Source organism: Rhodnius prolixus, unplaced genomic scaffold (assembly GCF_049639745.1).
Source record: "Rhodnius prolixus isolate KJV_2025 unplaced genomic scaffold, Rpr scaffold_12, whole genome shotgun sequence".
In the NCBI taxonomy this organism is placed as follows: domain Eukaryota; kingdom Metazoa; phylum Arthropoda; class Insecta; order Hemiptera; family Reduviidae; genus Rhodnius; species Rhodnius prolixus.
In genome coordinates, this window is record NW_027411635.1 from 6608606 (window position 1) to 6633785 (window position 25180).

The 25180-nt window shown below is 37.6% G+C and overlaps 1 protein-coding gene across 12 annotated transcripts in view; it reads right to left on the reverse strand.

Moving 5' to 3' along the window:
- Nucleotides 1-18472, reverse strand: part of LOC141461859 (forkhead box protein P1-like) — a 52150-nt gene extending 33678 nt beyond the window's left edge. For 3 of the 12 annotated variants that reach the window (XR_012463044.1, XR_012463046.1, XR_012463045.1), the window contains exons 1-10: nt 11497-11923; nt 10911-11097; nt 8776-9046; nt 7062-7148; nt 6235-6409; nt 4580-4775; nt 3203-3395; nt 2679-2723; nt 2246-2322; nt 1137-1238 (exon numbers count right to left, since the gene is read on the reverse strand). Coding sequence is in view for 6 of the 12 variants with exons in the window: in XM_074143267.1 (XP_073999368.1) it covers nt 1137-1238; nt 2246-2322; nt 2679-2723; nt 3203-3395; nt 4580-4775; nt 6235-6409; nt 7062-7148; nt 8776-8998 (1098 nt within the window). In the remaining 6 variants the exon portion in view is untranslated. Of the gene's footprint in view, nt 1-1136; nt 1239-2245; nt 2323-2678; nt 2724-3202; nt 3396-4579; nt 4776-6234; nt 6410-7061; nt 7149-7367; nt 7526-8775; nt 9047-10910; nt 11098-11496; nt 11933-18038 lie in introns of those variants that run through there. The other 9 variants (XR_012463041.1, XR_012463042.1, XM_074143267.1 and 6 more) reach the window with 8 other exon arrangements.
- Nucleotides 18473-25180: the final 6708 nt, after the last annotated feature.

The window sequence follows — 25180 nt, forward strand, 5'->3', positions numbered from 1 at the left end:
ATAATTATAATAATTGGTTCCTCAACTACAACACTCTCCAGCAAATAATCAATCAATTTCAAATTAAAATACCATGTTACGTTGGGTAAATAACAAATTTTTTGTAAAAACGAGAAAGAAAGAAAAACGAAAAAAGAAACACAGTAGTTTAAACAAGTATGTTTGAGATACTGTCATCTTAAAAACCGTGTACAGGATTGCAGACTCTTCCCAGATCCTTTCGAAGGCAGGATTTGGTGCTTGTCTTGGAAGTGCTCGTGTGAATGGGTAGTTCTCTATTGCTACTTTTTTTATACGCCTAATAAAAAAGTAACAAGAGTAAAAATTGCGATCCAATCAAATGTTTAGTTTTCATCTGTTTTCATCTTAATACAAAAAATGATTTTATAACATGGTTAACAATATGCATCTTTCATTAAATTTTAGCCAAAATTAAAAAAAAAAAAAGTTGAGATATCGTCATAATAGAAACAGTGTACGGGATTATAGGCCTAAATTAAAATTTTGGCAACTAGAAATGCAACTTACTGGAGCGATTTTTCAACAATATTCTTTAAACTTCGAATACTATCCACCTAAATCTCTGGCAAAGTACCATCGGTGAAAGAAAAGCGTAAGTGTTCCTCCAGGGCCCACCCTCACCAAATCAACTGAAGGTGAAAGTTTATTTTTGACAATCGCTTGGCCACTACCTTTATTTAATGTTTAAGTGAAGCCACGATGCCAAGATACTGTCACTGCTGATGAGTTAGTTGTAGTAAAGGAAACCAATCCATAATAATAATAAAAATCATTAAAAATAATAAATAAATTAAAACAAAAATAAAAGTCAGTACCTCCAAATGAATTACAAGAGCAAAAACCCAATAAATTCAGCTTGCAAAGTTCATCGAACACAAAATATTATATTATAAAATTAAACACCCACCCTATGTTTCCAAATTTTTTACTTGTATAAACTCAAACCAAAGAATGGTATTTTTTAATACGAAAATCAACAAATACAAAAATAACACGCCAAATGTACTGATAATAAAACAAAAAAAAAGAAAAGAAAAACTTGATATTTAATTATAAAAACACGTCATATTTTTAAAAATACAATTAATCAGCTTCTGTGAATGCTAAAATATTACCTTCCATGTCGCTGCATTTCTTCGGAAATAACAGAAGGTATTTTGAAACCAGTTGTAGATTTCGTTAAGTGTGAGCTGTTTATCTGGCGATTCGATAATTGACTGAAACATATATACTCTAATTAGTCAGCAATGAATTATATTAAATTATCCTTTACATTGTTATATTATACAAGTGGAGATGATTATTTGAGAGCTTGGTGCACACATTCGGTTTTCGTCGGTGCCACATTGTAATTGGTATTACAATAGTTCAGATGGTAAGAGGGGCGATTCGCTCCAATATCCTTCGGCTACATACTACTTCCCTAGTGGAAGCTGTAAAGGACGTAGTGAGGGAAGAGGAGGTGCCATCCTAGCACGAGAGGTATTGGATGACGGCGCTAGTAACTAAGTTGACGCAAAAAAAAGAAATAGTTCAGATGGAGCAATGTCCACGTACCTCTGGCGATAGCCATTCTTGCGTCTCCGGGGTTTGTGATACAATATTTGTCATTGAACAGTGCAGTCGTTCGTAAAAAGAAAGAAGGTCTGGAGTAAACATTTTTCTAAAAGCTGATGAAATCTACTCAATTCAAATCATGCTATTTTTGCTGTATAAGGGAGATTGGCCTAAGGGGGTCCAAATTGTTTGCACCGCCATTTCTGTAAATGATATTGATGCATTGATAACTTATATGATCGATTGTGATTAATGATTCAGACATTTAACACAGTAAGAGAGAAGTCGTTGTCATTAACATATAATAATGTAATAATTAACATCTTTTACATTCACTGCTACAACAAATATTCTACACAAACGCTGAATCTTCTTTAATATTATACAGGCAGTAGATCCGCATAGTATTCTGGTATAGTAATTTAAAGGATTGTATAACTTTTAATTATTTTATAGGTCTGAAAATGTAATCTTTCAGGAAATGTTTACAGGCTACAGTTCCCTTTAATATCAAGGGGAACTATCAACTTCCTAAGAAGTAGTTCTGTACATTGAACTGGCCGTGGCACTGTCATCTTACCTACTGCAAGTGAGAGTTATCTAACTTCACAATCTGAACTCAAACATTCAGAGACTGTAAAGGATAAAAATATCTTTTCCAACTTACCTGTCTAATTAGTGATGCATATGTGAAAGGCGGCCTGACGTCAGCATTCTTGTAAAATTCTCGATTCCTTTCAATTTCTGAAATAAAAGAGTTTTGTAAATAATTTCAAGCATAAAAATTCAAACATGGAATAGCCAAAAACTGGCTTAAAAACAGAAAAAAATTAAGTGTGCTTAGAGAAAAAGGTGGGATAATTTTTATTTCTAATTGCTGTTAAGTTAGTTGATAAAATAAAGTTCAGTTCACACTGATTGTGTTTAATTTTCTACTTTTATTGCAAAAGCATTTAATAGCAGCACTACAGTTAATTCAAACCATGATGAAACATCTGTTCGACCATCAACCAAAACTGAATATTAAACCAGAACAGCAATTGTTCTGCCTTTAGCAATGTTCTTCTTTCTGAAAAATAGAAAAAAAGTAGTGTACTTACCTTGTTGGACATCTAATCCTGCACGTTCCAGCATGTAAGGCAGACCTATACCAAAGAATTAAGAGTAATTCAGGGTAGAAATTATAAACGAATAGAATGAATGCAAAGTATTTGACAATAGATTATATTGGAAATGATATTTACAGTAAATGAGATAGACTGTCTATAATTTCGATAGGATTTTTTTCTTTCTTTCGAGTGTCGGAAAACACTCATTGCTGTAAAAAGAAACTAAAGGCAAAAGCGGACGGTAGGTGTCCTAGAAACTAGAATAACATAGAAGGAAGCAGTGGTTTTCCACCATCAAGGAATTGAGTTGTAAGAAGAAGAGAGCTCTTTCAGAACAGGAAGGTTTGAGCCTTCTTGTTTAGGCGGTAATAGGGGTTAGAATTATGATAATGATGAAGATGGTGATGATTTCATCTCCTTTCCGATCTGTGATATTAATGCATTTTTTTCAATTAATCAATATTAAATACTATTCATGAATACTATTGATACTTAAAATAGATTTGTTTACATACCTCCAGTCAGTGATACTGCGGATTTGTCGCAAACTCTACGTTTGGTTGAAGTAGGAGTAGTTGGTCGTATCGGAGAAACTCCCGACTTGCTAGCAAGGGGAATCTGGGAGGTGCTCACTACCTGGCCGTCCACTTGCTGACCCAGAAAGTTAGGCGATGATCGTTCCTTGGAGAGGTTGCCACTCGTTATTGCCTGCAATGGTCAAACGATAAATATCCATATATTTTAGAGCAGCGTCTATAGCGATTATATTATAATTAATAGATGAGAGTAGCTCGGTGGTATCCTACGGAACAGGACCTCGGAAGACAAGGGTTCTATCCCAGCCAGCTGCCTTTAAGCCTTTCACTTCCTCAACAGCTTTTCTACAGTTAGTAGTGCACTGAGAAGGCCCAAGTAATCTCAGATGTTAATGCATCTTAAATTATATTTCGTGCGCTTTTTAACTACGAGGAGCAAACTCCTCTTCTAAAGATAAGTTACACAGTGTCTTGACGACTAAAAATGCAAATCTGCATCACTTTTTGAACTAAATAACACTTCATTGAAGACAATAAGTTCACGAGACGATAATTTTAAATAATTGCAAAACTTCCTCTTAGTAAGAGCAGAACGTCGCTTTAAGATCACGTAGCCCTAACCCTTTCATCCCACCAAATTTCATCGCAAACGGGTTAAGTTTTACTGAGTTATGAGGGGGCCTCACATACACGGGGCTAACTCCTCTCCCATTTGAAATACAGAGTCGAGACCCCCAAAAGGCACATCTACATGAAATTCCGAATCGAATGACACCTCATTCATGAAAATCGGTTCGTGCGTTTAGGCGCTTCGTTGTTTACAAAAAAAGTAACAAGAAGAAGAACAACTAGAACTAGAATATTTTCTGAAAATGCCGTTTTTGCCCATTTTCAGACACGCATTTCTCGAAATCATTAGATCTGGGTTGTTGCAAAAAAATTAGTCATAAAGGAGGATTTGCCTTATATCTTAAAGAAAATTTGAGAATTTTATTTTTTATAGAAAAAGAGAAAAAAATTGTCAAAGATGGGTGTTTTTAACAATATGCTTTTTCGTTCAGTTTTTGACGATCAACCCTTATACAAGTGTCCTACCGGAAAATTTTAATCAACCCTGCAAGACAGTTTTAATTTGTAGGGAAAATAATAGCCTTTTAGCGAAATCACAATAATATATACGTGTAAAAACAAAGATGAAATATGCACATCTATAAGCTAGCGTAGCCCGGGGACGAACAACCATAAAACCCTCCTTCCTTTTACAGGTTACATTACCAGCATACTTATGCCAATTATTTTTTTCCCTACATATTATACAAATAATTATATTGAATAATTATTTAATATAATTATTACATTAGTAGAGTCTGAGTTATTCATTTCTTGCTCGGCTTGTGCAGGTGGTTGCTTGGACATATGCAGATGCACCATCATAGCTTGCAGCCGGTCTCTCTCTTTTTGCAGTTGCAGTTCCAGCTGGGATACGACTTGCATCTGGACACGTGCTTGTGCGGTAGTTCTATCATCTAAAGTGTGCTCACAGTTAAGGTGCCTGCAAAAAAAAATATCAAACCAAACTATCATAAGTTATTCTTCCATTATAGCACATAGACAATTTTTCCTATTGCATTCATAACAATCCTAAGCGACAATTTTACTTGTTCTATGTTCAAATATGTTTTACCTTCCATAAATCACGTCTTGTATACGAGATATATAATGGGCATGTGTTTTTATGAATTGTGGCATGAGTATTTATGAATTGTGGCTAAATTCTGGAAATAGCAGATTATTTTGAAAAGAAACTTCTCAAATAATGGTTTCAGTATTACTAATAACGTTCCAAAACTCATTTTCATGCACTCTTTAGGTCTTGAGTTTGTAACAAATCTACAGCTGGTGATTTCAGTACATTCGGCATCCCTCGCTAAAAATAATGGCGGTCCTCCTGTTGGCAGAGCAGTTTAAGAGTTATGGTCCGTTGACCGTGACTACAAGCTCAGAAGACGTTATATTTGGTCGATGTAGTAAATGTCTTGTAGACAAGGTTTAGATTGACTGAGCAAGAGACACAGCTTCACATTCTCTGCCATTATGAAAGCGTAGCAAGTGCAAGGTACCTCAAAACCGTGCTGAGCTATAAGGGCACGCCTTTCAGGTAGTTTTAAAAGCCTGCTTATTAGGCTTACATGAATATGATCCTTTACTTAAAGTTGATTAACCGGAGTGAGAAAACTTAGAATCCGGAAGGGTTCTTGGGATAGTACTTCCAAGATTTTCAAATCTTCCCAGATAAAAAGCATTACAGCTCGTCAGAAAGTGAATTGGATACATCTTCCCGCAAAATCTACAGATGCTATCACATCCTAAGCCCAGCTTCTTTAGGTTCCACCAAATCGGAAATGCCCTGTGAAGAAACCTTCATCTTACGAGCCAATTTTTGCTCATGCTTTATATCTCTTCCGATAGTAAATGCCAGGATAAATCTTTGTCTATCTCAGTTCTGAAAGGTCGCTCCAGAGCTTAGCTTTGCTGGCTTTCTTCTCCTTCTTGAGGACTTCCAGGTGCCTATTGCTTTCCTACCGAAGTGTTCGAGCTGTACAATAGGGCTTAGCTCCCTACCTACCAGGTTTAGCCTTCACATTTCCTACCTTGCCGACAGGTAGTAATCGAAGCTTATTGAAAAGCAACTAGAGTCAGAATCGCTAATTATGTTAATTTGACCGTTTAGTAATGAAATCTGATTTGAACTCTGAGTAATAAAATTATTTTTAAGTAATATCTGTAAGTTTAATTTAATTATATAATGGATTATACAGTTTGTTTCTACTAAGTGCACTAAGAATAAGATCAGTAAACATATGGTTCATTTGAATACAGTCTAAGACGTTCAGAAGATAGATAATAATAGTTTAAACACGCCAAAATATAGCTTGCCTATCAACGGTTAAAATTGTCTTCAGAAAATCTTAGCATTACATACCCAAAAACCATAAAATAATTCCACTTACTTCATGAAAGATTTAAGGTCTTCGCAGACAGTGTCACAACCGGGCCATTTACATACTCCATGTCCAAACAGTAGTTGTACTTTGTCCGCCTTTGCGTCCAGGGCGAATTCTTCCTTTTCTTGTGGCGTGCCGTTTAAAGATTCTCTTCTGTTCAACTCTGTAGACGATGCTCCATCTAGTAAAATAAAAGTATTATATTGAATTGTACACCTAGAGATGCCATAAATCCTCTTATGAGTTATTCTGGATATGACTAGAAACGTACTTTCTTGTTAGCCTCCAAGGATGAAAAATAAAAATTACTAGAAAAACGAAAATAAATAAATCTTATAAAATAGTTACAAGAAAATAAAATAAGTCCAAACTACACCGAAGTCTTTATTCAATTACTTGCACAGTGTGGGTACTCTACTGATATTGCTTGGGAGTATGAGGCTACCAAGGTTTGTCCCAGAAGTATCGCCGCACATCAAAATTGAAAAACTAACCAATTGCTATTTATCTAGTCTGAAAGTTCGTATGGCAATTTATTGGAGTCGTTGTTTACTGCAAGGTTTAGACTTAAATGGAAAATTTAAATTATAATATTATACAAGATATTTTGAATGATGGAGAGAAAATATAATAGATATTTTTCATAGAACCTCCGCCTTTCTTTAATTTAAGAGAAAATTAATCAAAACCAAATAAATTCAGCAACTAATCATTCTTTAACGAATCTTGATGAGAAATTTACATGTCTTATCAGCCCAAGTGAACTGTAATAAAATGAGGTATTTTTTATTATTTTATTATTATACAATATATAATTTTTAAGTCGAACTTACGCACTAATACGACGCACTTCTCGCTGGCACTGCTTCCTTCTTCGTCACAACACTGCTTCAAGAATTCGTCGTTTTCACCAATATTTCCTAAGAATGTAAATGCAAAATTAAATTGGAATCACTTAATTAAGAATTTCTCTCTCTAGTTTTTTTTAGGAAATTGCAGAGAAAAATATTTCTTGACGTAAGTTGCAGTGGAAGACAACAACTCTCTCTTAGCAACTCATCTCACTACAAAAGAGAAGAGCTGTTCATAGAAGAAATGAAAGAGGAAGTAAGAAAAGATTTAAGACGCCCATTTAATACCTTCTTGCCAATAGAAGCGTTTACCGTCTCTTCTCATTAAAAATCTTTCTCATTAGTAATGCTCGTTACACACATTCAAAAAAGCTAGAGGCCTAGAATATTCATCTTAGAGAATCGACTACAACTTGATTCTCCAGAATTCAGCATCATTTATCATCCTCAAATTATTATTCTTATCTATAACCACCATATTACCTCACTACATCACACTATACAAATCTAATTATTCTTTTGTCATACGTGTAGTTACTAATTTAATATTGAATCAAAAAAATGGCGAATAGAGTTTATCCATAATTTTGAGACTGTTTCATTAAAGGCCTCCTGAGGTACAGGAAATTTTAATTTTATTTTGGAAAAGATTAGAAATTTAAAAAAAATTGTTTTATGTAATTCTTTTGATTTATTTTGAAAGAGTTTTAAATTAGTGTTTTATTTAAATTTAACGGAATATGAAATTACTTTTTGATGAAATAATCAGCTGAGATAATAGTGAGGAAATATAGAAAAAAAAGGACAGTCAAATGTTGGCTAGAGTAGAGGAGAGTCGAGTCTGAGAAAGCGAGATGAAAGTATTGGTGGAGTTTTAATGATTGCTTTACTCCTCAATTCCATCAAGGAACAGATGAGGGAATCTTGAGGAGAAGCTGGTCATCAGCTCGAAGCTCTGCCAAGGATATGACTTGGACCAGACTACTGGTGTTATATGATAACAATTATTTTGAACGATAAATTTCCCCTAGTTGGTGTACCGTTTATTTATTTAATTCTTTTTTTTTTCCAGAAAGTAATTAAAACTTAAACGTTAATTTTATTTAATTTTGATTGGACTTTTGGGAAATTATCTATTCAACAAATTTCTCTATTTTGTGTGTGTATGTTCATACTATGGCCATATCTTGTGAAGCCTAGGCTAGCTGAATTATATAAATTATAGTTGGTATTTGTTCGCTTTTTGGTTATTTTCATTTAAGAGTTTAAATTGTAAAGGAGCCAACATTATAAATGGTCTCATAATCATGAAAACAAAAATAAGCGGTTGCTAAGGGGTACCAAAGTCGTTGATTAAATGTTCTATTTAATTTATTTTTGTTAATTTGGTTTTTCAATTTTTATTGTCTTTCAATCTTTATTTTCCGTTCCTTCCGGTAAATTTTGGGTTTCGTCGTATACCTCACTTAGAGGGAAAACGACGTGGCGCTCAACTTTTTTTTGGTAGATTTTGTCTCCTTCCTTCTCCACTGCACGCTGGCGAGGAGAAGACTATTACTGTGATTGTTCAATTCAAAAGACTTCTTTAACAACAATTATTAGCAAAAAAAAAAAAATTCTGGACAAGTTGTAGTGTTTTATCTAGATGGAAGCGCTGCAAGTGAATTTAAACAATTTTTACTGCCCAAATGTTTACCTTGAGCCTGTTGTGTAGCATTCTCTTGAACTCCATCTTGATCCTGAGAATTGGACTGTTTTTGTTGAAAACTTTTTTGAGGTAATTGCATTTGTTGCACTATGTGTTGTTGTTTGACTACCATCTGTTGTAATGTTTCAACATTGTTTGATTTCTCATGCGTGGTAACTATTTGCGCTTGTTGTACTACATTCAGTTGCAGTTTGTCTTGCAATTGCTGCATTGTGCGTTCTACTTCTTTCTTGTAGATTACCTCCAGTTTTTCGGATTTCTACAAAGATGTTTCTAGTCATTAAAAATTGATAACATTATAGTATTTTGTTCCTTTGAGTAGTTTTTAGTAATTAGATATAAAGTTAGAAATCTAGAGCTGTTTGACAAGCAGTGTCACGCTATTAGCTACATTTTTTTTTTAACGCGAACTACTTGAAACGCAGTACTAGAATATACTTGGTTTTGTCTATTCCATATCAAAATCTCATGAATAAAAACTTAATTGAAAAAAGACATAATTGAATTTAATACAATAGATAACTCCTAATTCAACTAAGTGGTGCCTGAAAAAGAAAGCAAATACGAATTAATATCAGACTATAAGTGACTGTTTTAAAAGAGTTCATTGGTCAGCAACAGATAGATATATATTATGGTATAGTTTGCTTAAAGGATTAAAGTGTATCAGAAATTTCCTAGAATTACGCTTACTGCTTAATAGTTCCAGATGTGGACATCTTCACGCCAGTCATACCTATGGATGAGCTCGGAGATTGTCCGCAAACTATTTCCATTATTATTATTTTTTACTAAGAAATAAAAACTATGATTATTTATGCATTGTACTAACAATATTTCAACAATATATTTTCCTGTTTACTCAAACTTCTTTTGACACCTTCCTAGAAGTTTCATATAAAAATTTTGTAAATTTGAAAAAGTTTACTGTTGTGAAATCACACAAGACTCCTTACTCTAATCATAACAATTATGAATGTCATAAAAAATTTTAGTTTTCATTAAATATAAAAATGCGGACAGTTTTTCTAATCTTTTTTACATTTCATCCCACTAAAATGTGTTTATTATTTGCAACTCCTGCAAAAGAAAAGTTCAGAAAGTTTTTTTAAGTCTGCAGTTTTTCTACTGCGGTCAGGAAACAAGTCTTATGATACCAAAGCAGCCTACAGCTACCCCAAACAAAAGTAACAAAGGCACCACAGGACAAAGATCAAGGAACCGAACTTAAGCCATCTAAGATTTACAGCTTTCCGAACAAATCTGACTATAAACTTAAAGGAGTAACAGCCTAAGCTGTTCCACCATTATACTGATCCGAACAAAGAACCTGATCTCCTCAAATCCCAAACAATCCGTCGTGAGATGAAAAAGTGTTTCATTCTCTATCTCACGACTATTAAAAACAGAAGTTTGGTACGAACCCATATTATGTAGAGATGTCTCCTTTTTAACTACAAAGTTCAGAAAATGATTCAATAAATAGTCTAATAGATGTATGTGAAAGACAGAGAATTATCTTACTGTCAGCTCTGTTCGAGATCCTAATCACCATTTCAGATTGCTGAAACAACCTTACGAGCTCATCCATAAGGATGAATACTAACTGCACATTCTTGGAAGCTAACAGTTCCTAAAGATACGCTAACAGCAGGTTCGGCACCAATATAAGAGAGGCTACCTCCACATGTATGGCCTGACACACCCCATAAAGAACACCCTTGATAGGGAATATTTCCTCCTTTCACAAGAAACCATTTTAAGGTGGAGGATAACCAAGAAGATGCATATCCTTTTTTCAAGCTGAGTTCCATAGCCGCTTATCCGAAATAATGACACAGTCCTAATCCTGGAGGAGTTCCCCCCAGAGACACTACCAAAGTTATCTCTTGTAACAAAATCATCCAGCTCTTCCATCAATTCGTGTTTACATCTGAGGTAATTATCATGAGCACACTAGAAGATCAATCTGGAAGGCAATAATCTCCCGAGCAAGATAACTGAACATTGAAAGTATGATAAGAAATAAAAGACCGACAGTCTGTGAGACGGTAAACCTGAAATAACGACCAATATAAATCATCTCGCGATAAACAGTAGAGTGACCATATTATATCGCTTACCTTTCCAAGAGCTTGCTTGCTTAATTTTATAACAGGCTTTCACTGCCAGGATTTTACCTCTACCAACAGAGGTGGATTTACTTTTTGATTGCACTGTTCTCATGTAGTCAGCCGTGCCCCCATATACTATTGATATCCACGTCCATAGATACTCCAGAATACAGTACCCATTTAAAAATCACTTTTTCTGGAAAAATATTTAGAAGTAACAATTGTGAAAATAAAACTATCATTCCAGGTTTAAAAAAAAATCCAGGTCTTTATTTCGTAAAATCGCACTTCTGATTATTTTTTTTTTAAACTTTAAATTCTAACATTACTTTTATACTTCTTACCAATCCTCGTTGTCACATTCCTTTGTACTTTAGAGCGGGAGCGAACAACCCACAGTCCACAGAAAAGCTGTTTATATAGTTAAATAATAAAAAAGCAAATATAATTTTTATTTTATAAAGACTCACTAGCAACCAATTAACATTTTATTAAATTATTTGTTGTTGTTGTTTTAGTTTATTAACTACTCTTTTCTGAGGGCTGAAAAAAAAAGAACATATCGACATTCCTAACTACTGTTGGCTTCTAATACCTGTAACTGTCAATATATTGAGGGACTTAAACCACTCCCTATCTTTTCCAATTTTTATTTATTTTTTGTAGATCCACAGGCTCTTCTATTTCTTTCTTCTCCAGTACAACCAGGAAATAAGACATTCTTGAGAGCTGCGGAATCAGTAAACATTTCATTTTCAAAAATTCGAAGACTCCTTTGGCTGGGTATTTTTCCAACTTTATCCAAAAGAAAAACATAAGAAATAGGTTCAAAATACCATCATTATTTTATGATTTTTGTTTTTTGTTATATAAAATGGTCGTTTCGACCATCTCCTAAAATATTATTTCCTTACAAACATTTGTAACTTTACTTAGAAAATTATTTAATTTTTTTTTTGTAAATCATGTTATGTTGATGACTGGTAGTCAGTTGAATCGTTGACCATTTGATATAAAGATTTAAAATTTATTTATTTACAAAAATAAAAAACACAACCTTCAAAACAAGTGAAAAAACTTCCATTTTCTCTAAACAAACAAGATTTGTTGTATAAATTAAAAATGAAACAAATTAAACAAAGCACTTCATGAGAAACAAAATAGTAAAATTTTCTTTCATCACTTTTAAGACTACTTCGTAGGTTTTTCTTAAGGACAAAGTTCAAAATATACTCAGTGAAAGGAATCTAGTCTGCTACAAAAAGCAAAGGATATTTATAAGAAAAATTTTAAGATTAATTGTAATAGAAATAACAAAGCAAGAAGTGTCGACAGAGGGGAAAATGGTTCGAGGTCAGATTGGATTATATCATTAACAAAAAGGCATAAATATTATGATACTTTTAATAGAAAGTCATTTATGATATCAAAAGCAAAATTGAACCTGTGTTTGATAAGAATATTATTATTGGTTTGTTCTCTCTACTGTCTAAAACATTGAACACAATGATTGAAAACAAATTTCGATTCGTCAGTAAATAAACAACGGTCCCAATCCTCGTTGTCACATTCCAATCGACATGTTCATGTACTCACATGAGACGCGCTGCTTTGCCTTGTCTCGCTAAGAAAAAAACAACTTCCAGTTCTTCTTGCCCTTAAACTGGAGACGGTTTCTAACTGTCTGCTTTGAAATACAGACTCCTGTTGCGTCCTCAAAAGAGCTTTACAGTTGTTGCACCTCGATGGCTTCATTTAAGTCTGTATTTTAAAATATCGGTCCTGCTGAAGGGTAGTTTTTCGAACTAATTAAATATTTTAAGCTTGACAATAACATTTTGTCTGCCTCAGGACACCCCAAAATGTGGACTTCTGGAGTAAACTAAAAGTTTTAAGTTTTAAGAAAACTTAGCCAGTAAGAACAAAAGTAAACAAGAGAAACATTATGCTAATAGATAAGTATAATTTTCTGCCAATAGAAAGATTGTAATTCATTTAAGAGTTTCTTTAACGAATTTTTCAGATATTTCCACTCTATTAATGATTGTTTCGTTTTCTATTTTATTTGTTTTCGTCTGCAGGTAGGTTATTAGTACAGGTGAGAAATATTCTAACCAGATTGGCACCATCTAACTAGCTAACTGAACTACTGTTAAAAAACCTGTGATTTCAAGCAAAGCATTCCTTACATCAAAATTCAGACTGTACCTAGAATTCCCTACAGTCAAATGTCTGGAAATACTTCTGTTGCATGAAACGATGCATTTTTTCAAAAAAAATTACTAGCTTCTCCTTGATGACATTCTCTAAATCATTGATTTCGAACTCACAGTAAGGTTGATTATCCAAGTAGCTTTGCTGGTTTCTTTAAAGGTTGTCCGTAAACTTTGCGGAGCCAAAAATTTCAATCACATAGACCTCTTCGAATCAAGACAAACTCATCTCTTCCATCAGGGCTTTTAACTGGGGTTCACATTGCTATGTCTTCGAGTAATGAGAAGCATATTTACAATGTTTGTGTCAAGCACATATGCTAGTTTCTCTCTTCCGTACCTGTGGTAGAGAGGCCCAATCTATCAAACTATCTAGCAGCAAATCGTAACGCCAAGCAGCCGATTATATTTAATAAGTAATTTGAGAGCATTTATCTGCTCAAATCCCGATTGCAGCTGTTGGCCTTATCGCGCAATGATTAGCGTATCTTCCTTACATCAGTCCTGAATTCCTTGGTCTTGCTATTCAAGACACTGAGCACATTCGGAGATTTTTTTCTTTCAGGATCAAAACTTATTTGAAATTAAGCTTCAGGTATATCAACAAGTTTTGGACAATAGTCCAAAGCTGAAGTGTCGCAGCAAAAGTAATCTCAGACCTCCATACCGCCGGGGAGCGTTAAACATCACCATTGGGGTACTCGCTGGTCAACCTAAGATTGCTTTTGCTCTTCTGTGAATGATAGTGTCGATCCCATCCAACTGCTTATGAATAAATTTTATTACTAAAGCCTTTAGTAAATGATAGGTGATGGTAGGAAAAATTGAATGGTCGAGGATATCAACCTTTTGGTCCAACTTCGTCAAATTAGAGATTGTCAGCTTGTTCAAATTCTCATTTAATTTTTTAACATTTAACAGATACTACGATTTGGGAAACGGAAGTTGATTGGTTAGAAGGTCAGGACAAATTGATGATTGAATTTATTACCTTAACAATAAAATTTTGTCAAAGTCAATTCACGTTGACTCAATAGGAGTTATGCCCAACTAAGGTATGATTCTTACTAACTGGACAATCAAATAAAAAATCCAGTTCTACAGTCTACCTGTCCAATGAATCAGTACATATACAGGGTGACCAGAGTTATATGCTCCACCCACTTTTTTTTAAACGGCGGGAAATTTCGAAAAAATAAAAAACACGTATTTAATCATTTTTAGTCTAGTTTATTTTCAGTGATTGAGCCATTTTTTAAAACCCCTGTATCTCGAGATTTTTTTTTTTTTTAACGGAACGTTATATTTTCCATATTTTTATAGTACTTGAGATCCTTTAATTTTTTTTTAATCTGTTAGGTTTTTCAAAAGTTATGGTAATTTAAAACATGAAAAACAAATTTCAGTTTAATGTCAAAATTACCTTATATTTTTAAAAAAAGCTGTTCATACTGAGCACCATCAAGGAATAGGCAAGCCAAAGCTCTGGATTCCCTCGCTCTGTTTGTAGTAGCACTTGTGGTGGCGAGATCTAGGCTGGCTAGAGTTATTCAACGTTCCAGATCTTCGACTGAAGCCACGGGATTAATGTTACTGTACACCTTATTTTTTAGATATCCCCACAAAAAAATAGCTCATTGGGGTTAAGTCCGGAGATCGAGGTGGCCATTGGATCGGACAATGAGTTCCTAAGCACTTTTCATGGAAATTTCTATCCAGGTAACGTCGAACAACTCTCGCATTATGTGCCGGGCAACCATCTTGTTGAAAATACATATCTAGCCGACGTTTTAAAGGAACATCTTCAAGCAGAACTGGCAAAATGTCTCTTAAAAAAAGTTAGATACCTTGCACCAGTTAAGTTCTCTCTGTAGAAGTATGGGCCAATTAGTTAATTTCCTAAAACTCCACACCAAACGTTTGTAGAAAAAACAAGATGAACGTGGAATAACTTTAGCCTGCCTAGATCTTGACTTTGCCACCATAAGTGCTGCTACAAACATAGCGTAGGAGTCCAGAGCTTTGGCTTGCCTATCCGTTGATGGTGCCCAGTTTGAACATCTTTTTTTTAAAAAAATAAGGTAATTTTGACAAACTAAAATTTGTTTTCATCTTTTAAATTACCATAACTTTTGAAAAACCTAATCGATTAAAAAAAAAATTTTTTTGTTTTTTTTTAGGAGCTTAAGTACCATAAAAATATGCAGAAAAATATAACGTTCCATTTGAAGAAAAAAAGTTGGCTGCTGTATCTCGGGATATTGGGGTTTAAAAAAATGGGTCAATCACTAAAAATAAACTAGACTAAATGATTAAATACGTGTTTTTTATTTTTTCGGAATTTCCCGCCGTTAAAAAAAAAGTGGGTGGAGCATTATAACTCTGGTCATCCTGTAGACAGGGTGTCCCAAGCTATATGGATAACGACTTTTTCTCGGAAACTAAGATAGCTAGAAAAAAACTAAAAAATACGTGTTCCCTTAGTTTTTTGTTAGGAATCCAAATTTAATTTGTAAATTTTTTTCGGTGCTTCCAGAAGCGAGATACAGGCACCAACTTCATTTTTTCAAATGGGGAGGTGGGGTTTTTATTTCAGAAATTGATTCCTCTATTTTTTTAAAGAAACTTTTACTCGAAAGGTTTTTTTCTGTGAGCGATATTTTAGAAGTTATGAATGAAAACATGATTCTTATAAGAAATGTCAAAATGATAATATTATAACGGTTTTTTGATTGAATAAGAAGAAAAGTACTATTTTATCATAAATTTTACTCCTCATTAATATTACAGATCATGCTCGAAATGGCCTCCACCATTAGAGATGCATAGACATGCACTTTCCTGCCCCTTACTGCCAAAGAAATAGATTCAGCTTTAACCGACTTACAGGCATCTATTATTCTCTGCTTTAGTTCATCTACAGATGCAATTCCGGCTTGATTCTGATACCTAGATTTAGAAATGCTTTTAGGTAAGCAGAAATAAGAAAAGAAAGAAAAAAGTTACGAATAATCACCTTGTTTTTCAGGTATCCCCAAAGGAAATAGTCCATAGGTGTCAAGTCCTGTGAGAGAGGTGGCTACTGAATAGCCCCCGTGTCGATATAACATGCCCATCAAATTGCCTATCGAGATATCTCTTTACATGCCTCATGGTATTATATCGACATGGGGGACGATTCAGTGGCCATCTCGTTCACCGGATTTGACACCTACGGACTATTTCCTTTGGGGATACCTGAAAAACAAGGTGATTATTCATAACTTTTTTCTTTCTTTCCTTATTTCTGCTTATCTAAAAGCATTTCTAAATCTAGGTATCAGAATCAAGCAGGGATTGCATCTGTAGATGAACTAAAGCAGAGAATAATAGATGCCTGTAACTCGGTTAAAGCCGAATGTACTTCTTTGGCAGTAAGGGGCAATTGGCAGGAAAGTGCATGTCTATGCATCTCTAATTGTGGAGGCCATTTCGAGCATGATCTGCAATATTAATGAGGAGTAAAATTTATGATAAAATAGTACTTTTCTTCTTATTCAATCAAAAAACCGTTATAATATTATCATTTTGAAATTTCTTATAAGAATCATGTTTTCATTCATAACTTCTAAAATATCGCTCACAGAAAAAAACCGTTCCAGTAAATTTTTCTTTAAAAAAATAGAGGAATCTATTTCTGAAATAAAAACCGCACCTTCCTATTTGAAAAAATGAAGTTGGTGCCTGTACCTCGCTTCTGGAAGCACCGAAAAAAATTTACGAAGTAAATTTGGATTCCTAACAAAAAACTAAGGGAACACGTATTTTTTAGTTTTTTTCTAGCTATCTTAGTTTCCGAGAAAAAGTCGTTATCCATATAGCTTGGGACACCCTGTATATCACGTAATAAGGAATCCAAATTACATAGCAATGCTCAAGTATTGGACGAACTAAGAACAAAAAAGATATATAGAAAGTGAGAGGGTTTTTAAAGTTGGTGCACGACCTAAGAATAAAGTACAATAATTTGGATAGTCCTGATTTGAAAATTTAAATTTAATAATTGGTCATAAATGATTCCTAAACTTTTCATAATATTATTCCTAGATAAAGGAGCAATTTTATCTATCTAAAGTTCACTGAAATATGGGTAAAAAAACCTTATCAGGACCAGGCGAAGTATGTAATGAAGTGCGATTAAATAGCTTACCAAACCAATACATTATTTGGCTTCGACAACAATTCTGGCTTTAATATACACGATTACAAAATTCTCTACTTCAGTTTTTCCTTGATAAACAACTGCTTCATAAAAAGAGAAAGTCGTTTTGCGTGCCAGCCCCTTAAGAGAAATCATGCATCGTAACTTTTTCTGGGGGTTGGCACGTAGTTTGCATTCCTTGCACGTTTTTCGTGACAATTTATATCTTAAATGTAAAAAATAGGTAAATTCTGTAGCTTTTCTTATTTGGGGAGCTATAAGTAGTATATAATTAGTATACCATAATCAATGAAAATTGTTAAAGCGTTTGTGAGACAAATAATTAAAAAACATAAATTTATTTAGTGAATGGGCACTTCCGTTATTCTCACATTGCAGAAAAGCATACTGTAAGTACTATGTTAGCACCTAAACCAAATATCAAATTAGAAAACTCTTAGATTTTTAGTTTTTGAGTTATTCTGACATAACAAACACTGGGTCGTACACACATGCAGTCCAGTTTGAAGAAACCATTTTTTCATAGTTGGGTCTCAAAATACCTGTATAGCCAGTAAAAATAATTTAAAAAAATCGGAAATCTGCTCTCCTTAGAGTCACAAAAGAAAGTAATAACTTTTTCCTGACCTAGTAGAGTGTAGAATAAATGTACTGTATAGATGTTATTAAAATTTTGGCTACAATAATTTTAAAAAGCAGCAAAATATTGCAATATTTACTTACTTAGCTGCAAAGACGGTAGCTGCGAGTCGTGCACCCTGCAAAATGAGTTCATCGATTGTCTGTTTGTTTTGGCTGGGTAATGGATGACATGCGCAGCTTTATTCTGCAACTGGACCTTTATCTTAGACTTGCGTACCTCTACTATCTCACTTCCACAACTTAACATAATATTCTTGCGATATATGATATCCTAATATTTCTTTAAAGTAAAGAAAACGTTTTGTAGCAACACTCAACACTTTTTTTGTATTACTGTACTTTCTAGCTAACTACAGAAGCTCGATGGACTGTTTTTCATACCAATCTATTTGCCTGATGGTTACAAATATTATATTATTCTAATCATTAGTCTCTGTAGAGAATTTGTAATTATGCCCCACTAATATTGAGAAAGTTTAAGAAATTAAAAACTACCAATTAATAATTCATTTTTTTCTTAGACTATTTTTCCTAATTCTTCTTTATTCTAATTTATAAAGGAATTTTAAAAGGCTTTGAATCGTAGAAAAGTTAGTTTAAGATCTTTTTAAAAAAAATTAAACTTGTACTCTTCAGCCGCCACTAACAGTGAACTGCGCTTAAAGCTGCTCCCAAAGATTCGAAGCCAGTTGCTTACGTCTGTTCCCATCCAGCCCTCAGCTGGTGAACGCTTCGCGCAGGTCCTCAACTCCCAAGTTCTCCTTGGCCATCCTCTCGGGTCACAGGCCCACTATCTCACCCTTTGTAAGCCGTTTGGCTAATCTATTTTATGCTAATCTGATAACATGACCGAACTACCTCAGCAAGTTCATTTGTGTAATACTTTCTGTAATTTCTAATTTCAGGGTAACCCTAATTGTAGTATTCCTCCCCAGATGGTTTGGTTTTTTCCCCTATCGTATCATAGTACACCATCTCAACTGCTTAAAGTTTACTAGTCCTAAGCCTTTTTTTTTTTTGAAAAATTTAAGAATTTTAATTTAAGAAAAATATCAGCAAGAAAATGCTCTTATTCGCTGCCTTTGAGTCCTCGTTTTTTGTTCATGTAACGGAAATGGAATCGTGAACGCGAGGAGGAGGGGGCCGTGGCTGGGTGTACACAGGCCCCTAGCATAGTGGAGTATGGGTATTACCGCCGTTTCGTGAAAGGGTTTGCGGACCTGGCCAAGCCTTTGACTGGCCTGTTGCGCAAAGAAGTGAAATTTGAGTGGGGCGACCGCCCACAGAAGTCCTTTGACGCACTTAAGAATGCACTTTGTTCAACTTCGGTATTGGTCTACCCCGACTTCCGCGATCCCTTTATCTTGTCTACGGATGCGTCGGAGGTAGCCTTAGGAGCCATCCTATCTCAAATCAGGGAGGGGCAAGAAAGACCCGTGGCTTACGCCAGTCGCCAACTCCATGCTGCCGAGAGGAATTACTCCACCACCGAGAGAGAGCTCCTGGCCGTAGTGTGGGCAACGGCTCAATTTCGGTGCTACCTTCTGGGCCGCCGGTTTACACTGGTCACCGACCATTCAGCCTTGAGATGGATGCTCCACTTAAAAGACCGACTGGTGTCGGAAGGCAAAGGTCCGGAAGAACAAGTAGCCTGGAGGACAGGAAAGAAGTATCCAGACTGAAGGTACTGGGGACCGAAACCAGCAGAAACCAGGAGATCTCAGGACCCCCTAGGACAACTTGGATGAACCAGAACCACTTCCACCCAGCAGAAACGTTATCGATGCTCGAGCCCAAGAGGGAGAGGCAAGCTGTAAGAAAAGTGAAGCCTCAAGAAGGAACTTCACTTTTTTTCTGAGGGGGCTATGTAACGGAAATGGAATCGTGAACGCGAGGAGGAGGGGGCCGTGGCTGGGTGTACACAGGCCCCTAGCATAGTGGAGTGGGGAGCGTGACCTACAGCGAGACGGACATCCAGTATGGCCTGTGCGCTCGTCAGGTGTACTTCGTGCGGAGAGGTCTTTGGTGATTGCTGAGCTGTTGCAGTGCGTGGCTAGCTGAGAGAGAGGTCTCTACGACACAGACTGACCACTAGGAAGTTATCGTTTATTATTTCAACCAGGAAATTGTTTTCGTTTGTAATTATTTATTATTATGGTCCAATAAATTGTGTTTTATGTTTAACCTTATTTTAGTTCATTACCTGTTTTGTCCTACCTTACAGTGGTGTCAGGTGATTGGGGTTGTTTGAGGGAAATATTCACGTTAATTACTGTACGAGATATAATAGAAGCATTTTTTTTTTGTTGTTGTTCATTCATTTAATCAGCGTAATTTTTGGGTTTGTAGCGTAATAAAGTAGAATAAAATTACATTGTGTGTTAGTGTGGTAAACAATATTTAGTGTGTAAATAATATTTTGTTTGTTTAATTACAGTTCTGTTTTACGTTTCATTTGTGTGTTTAATTAAAGTTTTGTTTTAAGTTTAATTGGCGTGGGTTGGTTGGTTGTTTGTCTGTAAATAAAAATAATAAAAAAAAAAAAAAAATAAAATAAAAAAAAAAAAAATTAGGTAGTGTTAAGGTCAACATAACAGACTGTACAGCTATAGGCAATTTATTTTGTGTTAGTTGGTAACAATAGTTGTTAGTTGGTGTGAAGGGATTTGTTTATTTAAGTGAAATATTATCAATTGCGAGGATAAGGTAAATTGACCAATAATAATCATTAAGGTTGGTAAAACAGGATACAGCATTTACCCTCATCGAAGGTAGAGGTAATCGTACAGTGGGCATTGTTCAGGTATAATATAGCAGAGCATTGTCCATTGAACAACCTGGAAAAGAGCTCGATTGAACACTTGGTAACGAAGACTCCCTCTACTGTGGGGTTTATACAGCGTGGGGCAATCGCACAGTAAGTATTGGGGAGGTACAGAGTTTACCTTCATCTGTTAGGTTTGTTGTTTGTCGTGAATACTAGCTAGAGAAATTGGTGGGTTATTCGGCCTGTAAGAGAGAAGGGTTGGAGCTCATTGAAATCTGCTTTTGTCATTTTACCGAAAGGAAATGGCTAAAGAAATAGCCGAGCTGAAAGCGGAAGTAGAGAACTTACGCAGAAAAATGGAGGCATTACAGATGGCCGCCACGAGTTCCCGTAGCAGCTCCCTGGGGGAATCAAGCTCGGGGCCCAAGAAAGAACTCGGTCTACAAACGCTGATTCCCTCCTGGGGCGGCGGAGAGGAGGAAGAGGACGTAGATACCTTCCTCCAACACGTGGAAATAGTAGCTGCTACCGGAGGTTGGTCCGAGCAGGAAAAAATGTTAATTTGCAGATCAAAACTGACGGGGCCCGCCAAAGCATGCATTGCTGTCCATCCGGAGCTACTAAAACCTTCCGCCCGATACCAACAGTATACCCAGGTACTGCGCCGACGTTTCGAAGGGTCCTCCACGCCGGAACAGCGGTTGGTCCAACTCACCTCTATAGGACAGCGTCCGGGGGAAGAGGTACGGGAGTTTGCTGATCGATGTCGCAAACTAGGCGAGCAGGCGATGCCCAAAACTCAGTCGGAGGAAGAGGCTGCGTGGGCCAGGGGACACTTTGAAAGAATTGTGACGGCAGCGTTCATTAAGGGCCTTAAACCGGAAATCCGTTTGCAACTTCAATTCGACCCCCCCACTAGCTTCCAGGAAGCTATTAACAAAGCCACCAGGGTGAGCGAAGCCTTGGCCGAAGACAAGACTAGCAAAGACGTGTGGGCCATACGCAGGGGCCAGTCACGGGGAGAGGCTCTGCGACGCCGGCAATGCTTCCGGTGTCGTCGTGGTGGGCACTTCGCCAGGGATTGTCCAGAGGGAAGGGGTGCCCAGTCTGAGAGAGGAAGGGGAGTGGTGTCTTCTTCGAGCAGGGGAATGTGCTTCGTCTGCGGATCTACCGGCCATTTTGCGCGGGAATGTCCGAGACGAGCGACGCGGGCCGTATACACCAGTGAAGTGGAGCCGAGTGGAGGTGCCCCAAAAGCCGGGGCCTCGACGGATGCCCCACCGTCGTAGGCACGGACTGTCTAGGGGCTTCACACATGATTCCGAGCGTCACCTCGACCCAGCGGAAGGGGCTAATCCAAGCAATCGAGATCGGGGGACAGCGCCTTGAGCTATTAGTTGATAGCGGCTCGGAAATTTCAATAATAAAGAAGCCCATACCCGGGCACCCATTGCGCCCCCCTAAGATAATAGCCTCGGGGGTGACTGGAGCTTCTATAAAAATCCACGGAGAGCAAGAAGTGGAATGTCGGCTCCAGTCTGCTCCTTTTGTACATAACTTTGTGATCGCGGACGTGGCTTCTCAAGCTGATGGATTGATGGGATGGGACCTGATGTGCAAAGTGGGACTCTTGATCGATGCTGCTCGGGGACAGTTGGTCCTTAAGGGGATTGATACGGAGGGGAACCAATTCGTACAAAGACGTATTGTCAATCGAACGGAAGTACACGTCACGCAAGGTAGTACATTAAGTATGAATCGGGTTCAGGCCGTGACCCAGACTAAAATTCCTCCCTTCAGCGAAGCCATGGTGGAAGGTAGAATGAAAGTGCCACCATCGGGGGTTGTGGTTGTAGAGCCCTGCGCACAGCCACATCTTGGTCTTCGAGTAGCTTGTAGTCTGCATCAGCCGGAGGGCAGGAGGCTGTGGGTGAAAATGGTAAATCTTACCAGGGAAGAAGCACTAGTTGGAAAAGGGCAATGGTTAGGGATAGCGGAGGCGGTCAATCCAGAGGCCATTAAGGGAAGTAGGGCTGAAGTGGGAAAAGCGGAGGAGGTGTCACCGGTATTAGAGGTGGAGACAAGTGATCGGGGAAAATTAGTTGATACCTGCGCAAAACGACTGGCTCATCTAAACAGCGCCGAGAGAAAGAGTGTCTTGGAAGTGCTTAAACGACACCTCGGCGTGTTTGGTACCCCCGGAAGGGAGGGATGCCAATTAGGGATATTTCACAAAATCCGTACCACGGAAGAAGGTCCTGTGGTGAAAAGACCCTATCGTGTACCCTTCAGCCAGCGCCCTGTTGTGGCCGCCCACCTGCAAGAGATGTTGGGAAAAGACATAATCGGCCCATCGAAGAGCCCATGGGCGGCACCAGTAGTCCTCGTAGCAAAGAAAAGCGAGGACGGGGCACCTCCTAAATACAGGTTCTGTACTGACTTTCGGGACTTAAATAAAATTACAAAAGTTGACGCCTACCCTCTCCCACTCGTGGTCGAAACCCTGGAGCAGTTAGGCCGGTGCCAGTATTTTTCCACGCTGGATCTGACCAGCGGGTACCACCAGATTCCGATTTGGTCGGAAGATCAGGAAAAAACGGCCTTTACGACGGAGGGAGGGCATTATGAATACAAGAAGATGCCCTTCGGCTTAGTAAATGCGCCAGCGACTTTCCAACGGCTCATGGACCAGCTGCTGGCGGAGGTCAAGGGTGATGAGTGTCTGGTGTACTTGGACGATATCATCATCTTTAGTGCAACCTTGGAAGAGCACTGCCAGCGGCTGGAACGGGTGTTAGTGAAGTTGGAAAGCGCGAATCTCCGAGCCAATCTAGAGAAATGCACCTTTGCTCAGAAAGAGGTGCGCTACTTGGGGCATATTGTGTCGGCCGATGGTGTTTTTCCGGATCCAGGCAAGGTGGAAGCAGTAGCTAAATACCCGGTTCCTCGCACCGCCCGGGAGTTAAAGTCTTTCTTGGGCTTGGCGGGGTATTACCGCCGTTTCGTGAAAGGGTTTGCGGACCTGGCCAAGCCTTTGACTGGCCTGTTGCGCAAAGAAGTGAAATTTGAGTGGGGCGACCGCCCACAGAAGTCCTTTGACGCACTTAAGAATGCACTTTGTTCAACTTCGGTATTGGTCTACCCCGACTTCCGCGATCCCTTTATCTTGTCTACGGATGCGTCGGAGGTAGCCTTAGGAGCCATCCTATCTCAAATCAGGGAGGGGCAAGAAAGACCCGTGGCTTACGCCAGTCGCCAACTCCATGCTGCCGAGAGGAATTACTCCACCACCGAGAGAGAGCTCCTGGCCGTAGTGTGGGCAACGGCTCAATTTCGGTGCTACCTTCTGGGCCGCCGGTTTACACTGGTCACCGACCATTCAGCCTTGAGATGGATGCTCCACTTAAAAGACCGACTGGTGTCGGAAGGCAAAGGTCCGGAAGAACAAGTAGCCTGGAGGACAGGAAAGAAGTATCCAGACTGAAGGTACTGGGGACCGAAACCAGCAGAAACCAGGAGATCTCAGGACCCCCTAGGACAACTTGGATGAACCAGAACCACTTCCACCCAGCAGAAACGTTATCGATGCTCGAGCCCAAGAGGGAGAGGCAAGCTGTAAGAAAAGTGAAGCCTCAAGAAGGAACTTCACTTTTTTTCTGAGGGGGCTATGTAACGGAAATGGAATCGTGAACGCGAGGAGGAGGGGGCCGTGGCTGGGTGTACACAGGCCCCTAGCATAGTGGAGTGGGGAGCGTGACCTACAGCGAGACGGACATCCAGTATGGCCTGTGCGCTCGTCAGGTGTACTTCGTGCGGAGAGGTCTTTGGTGATTGCTGAGCTGTTGCAGTGCGTGGCTAGCTGAGAGAGAGGTCTCTACGACACAGACTGACCACTAGGAAGTTATCGTTTATTATTTCAACCAGGAAATTGTTTTCGTTTGTAATTATTTATTATTATGGTCCAATAAATTGTGTTTTATGTTTAACCTTATTTTAGTTCATTACCTGTTTTGTCCTACCTTACATTCATGAAGCCATTCCTTAACGTTACACTTAGCCTGGTGCTTTCATCGAGTATTTCAAGAACGCTAACACCATACTTGCTGTGAATGCACCATTAATTTTCCCATTAAATCACACCATTCTCCGTTAGCCAATTTTAAGTTCCTTGTAAAAATTTGGGCGACAAAATATATTCTAGCTATGCTAGAGACACCAGTAATGTGAACCAAAGAGATTTGCTAGGTCAAGCTATGTTGTCTATTTTTTTTTTCTTCGATTTTAAAATTGTTACTAAATTTGAACGTCTTAATCTATATCTTCTAGCTCTGTTAAATATAAGTGGTGAGAGCACAAATACCCTAAATTGTTGGTCATTCAACCTATTCCCTACTTTTTCAAAATTAAGGAGACCCAATATGTATTATACTCAAGATTTGCTGTTAATAACATTGAT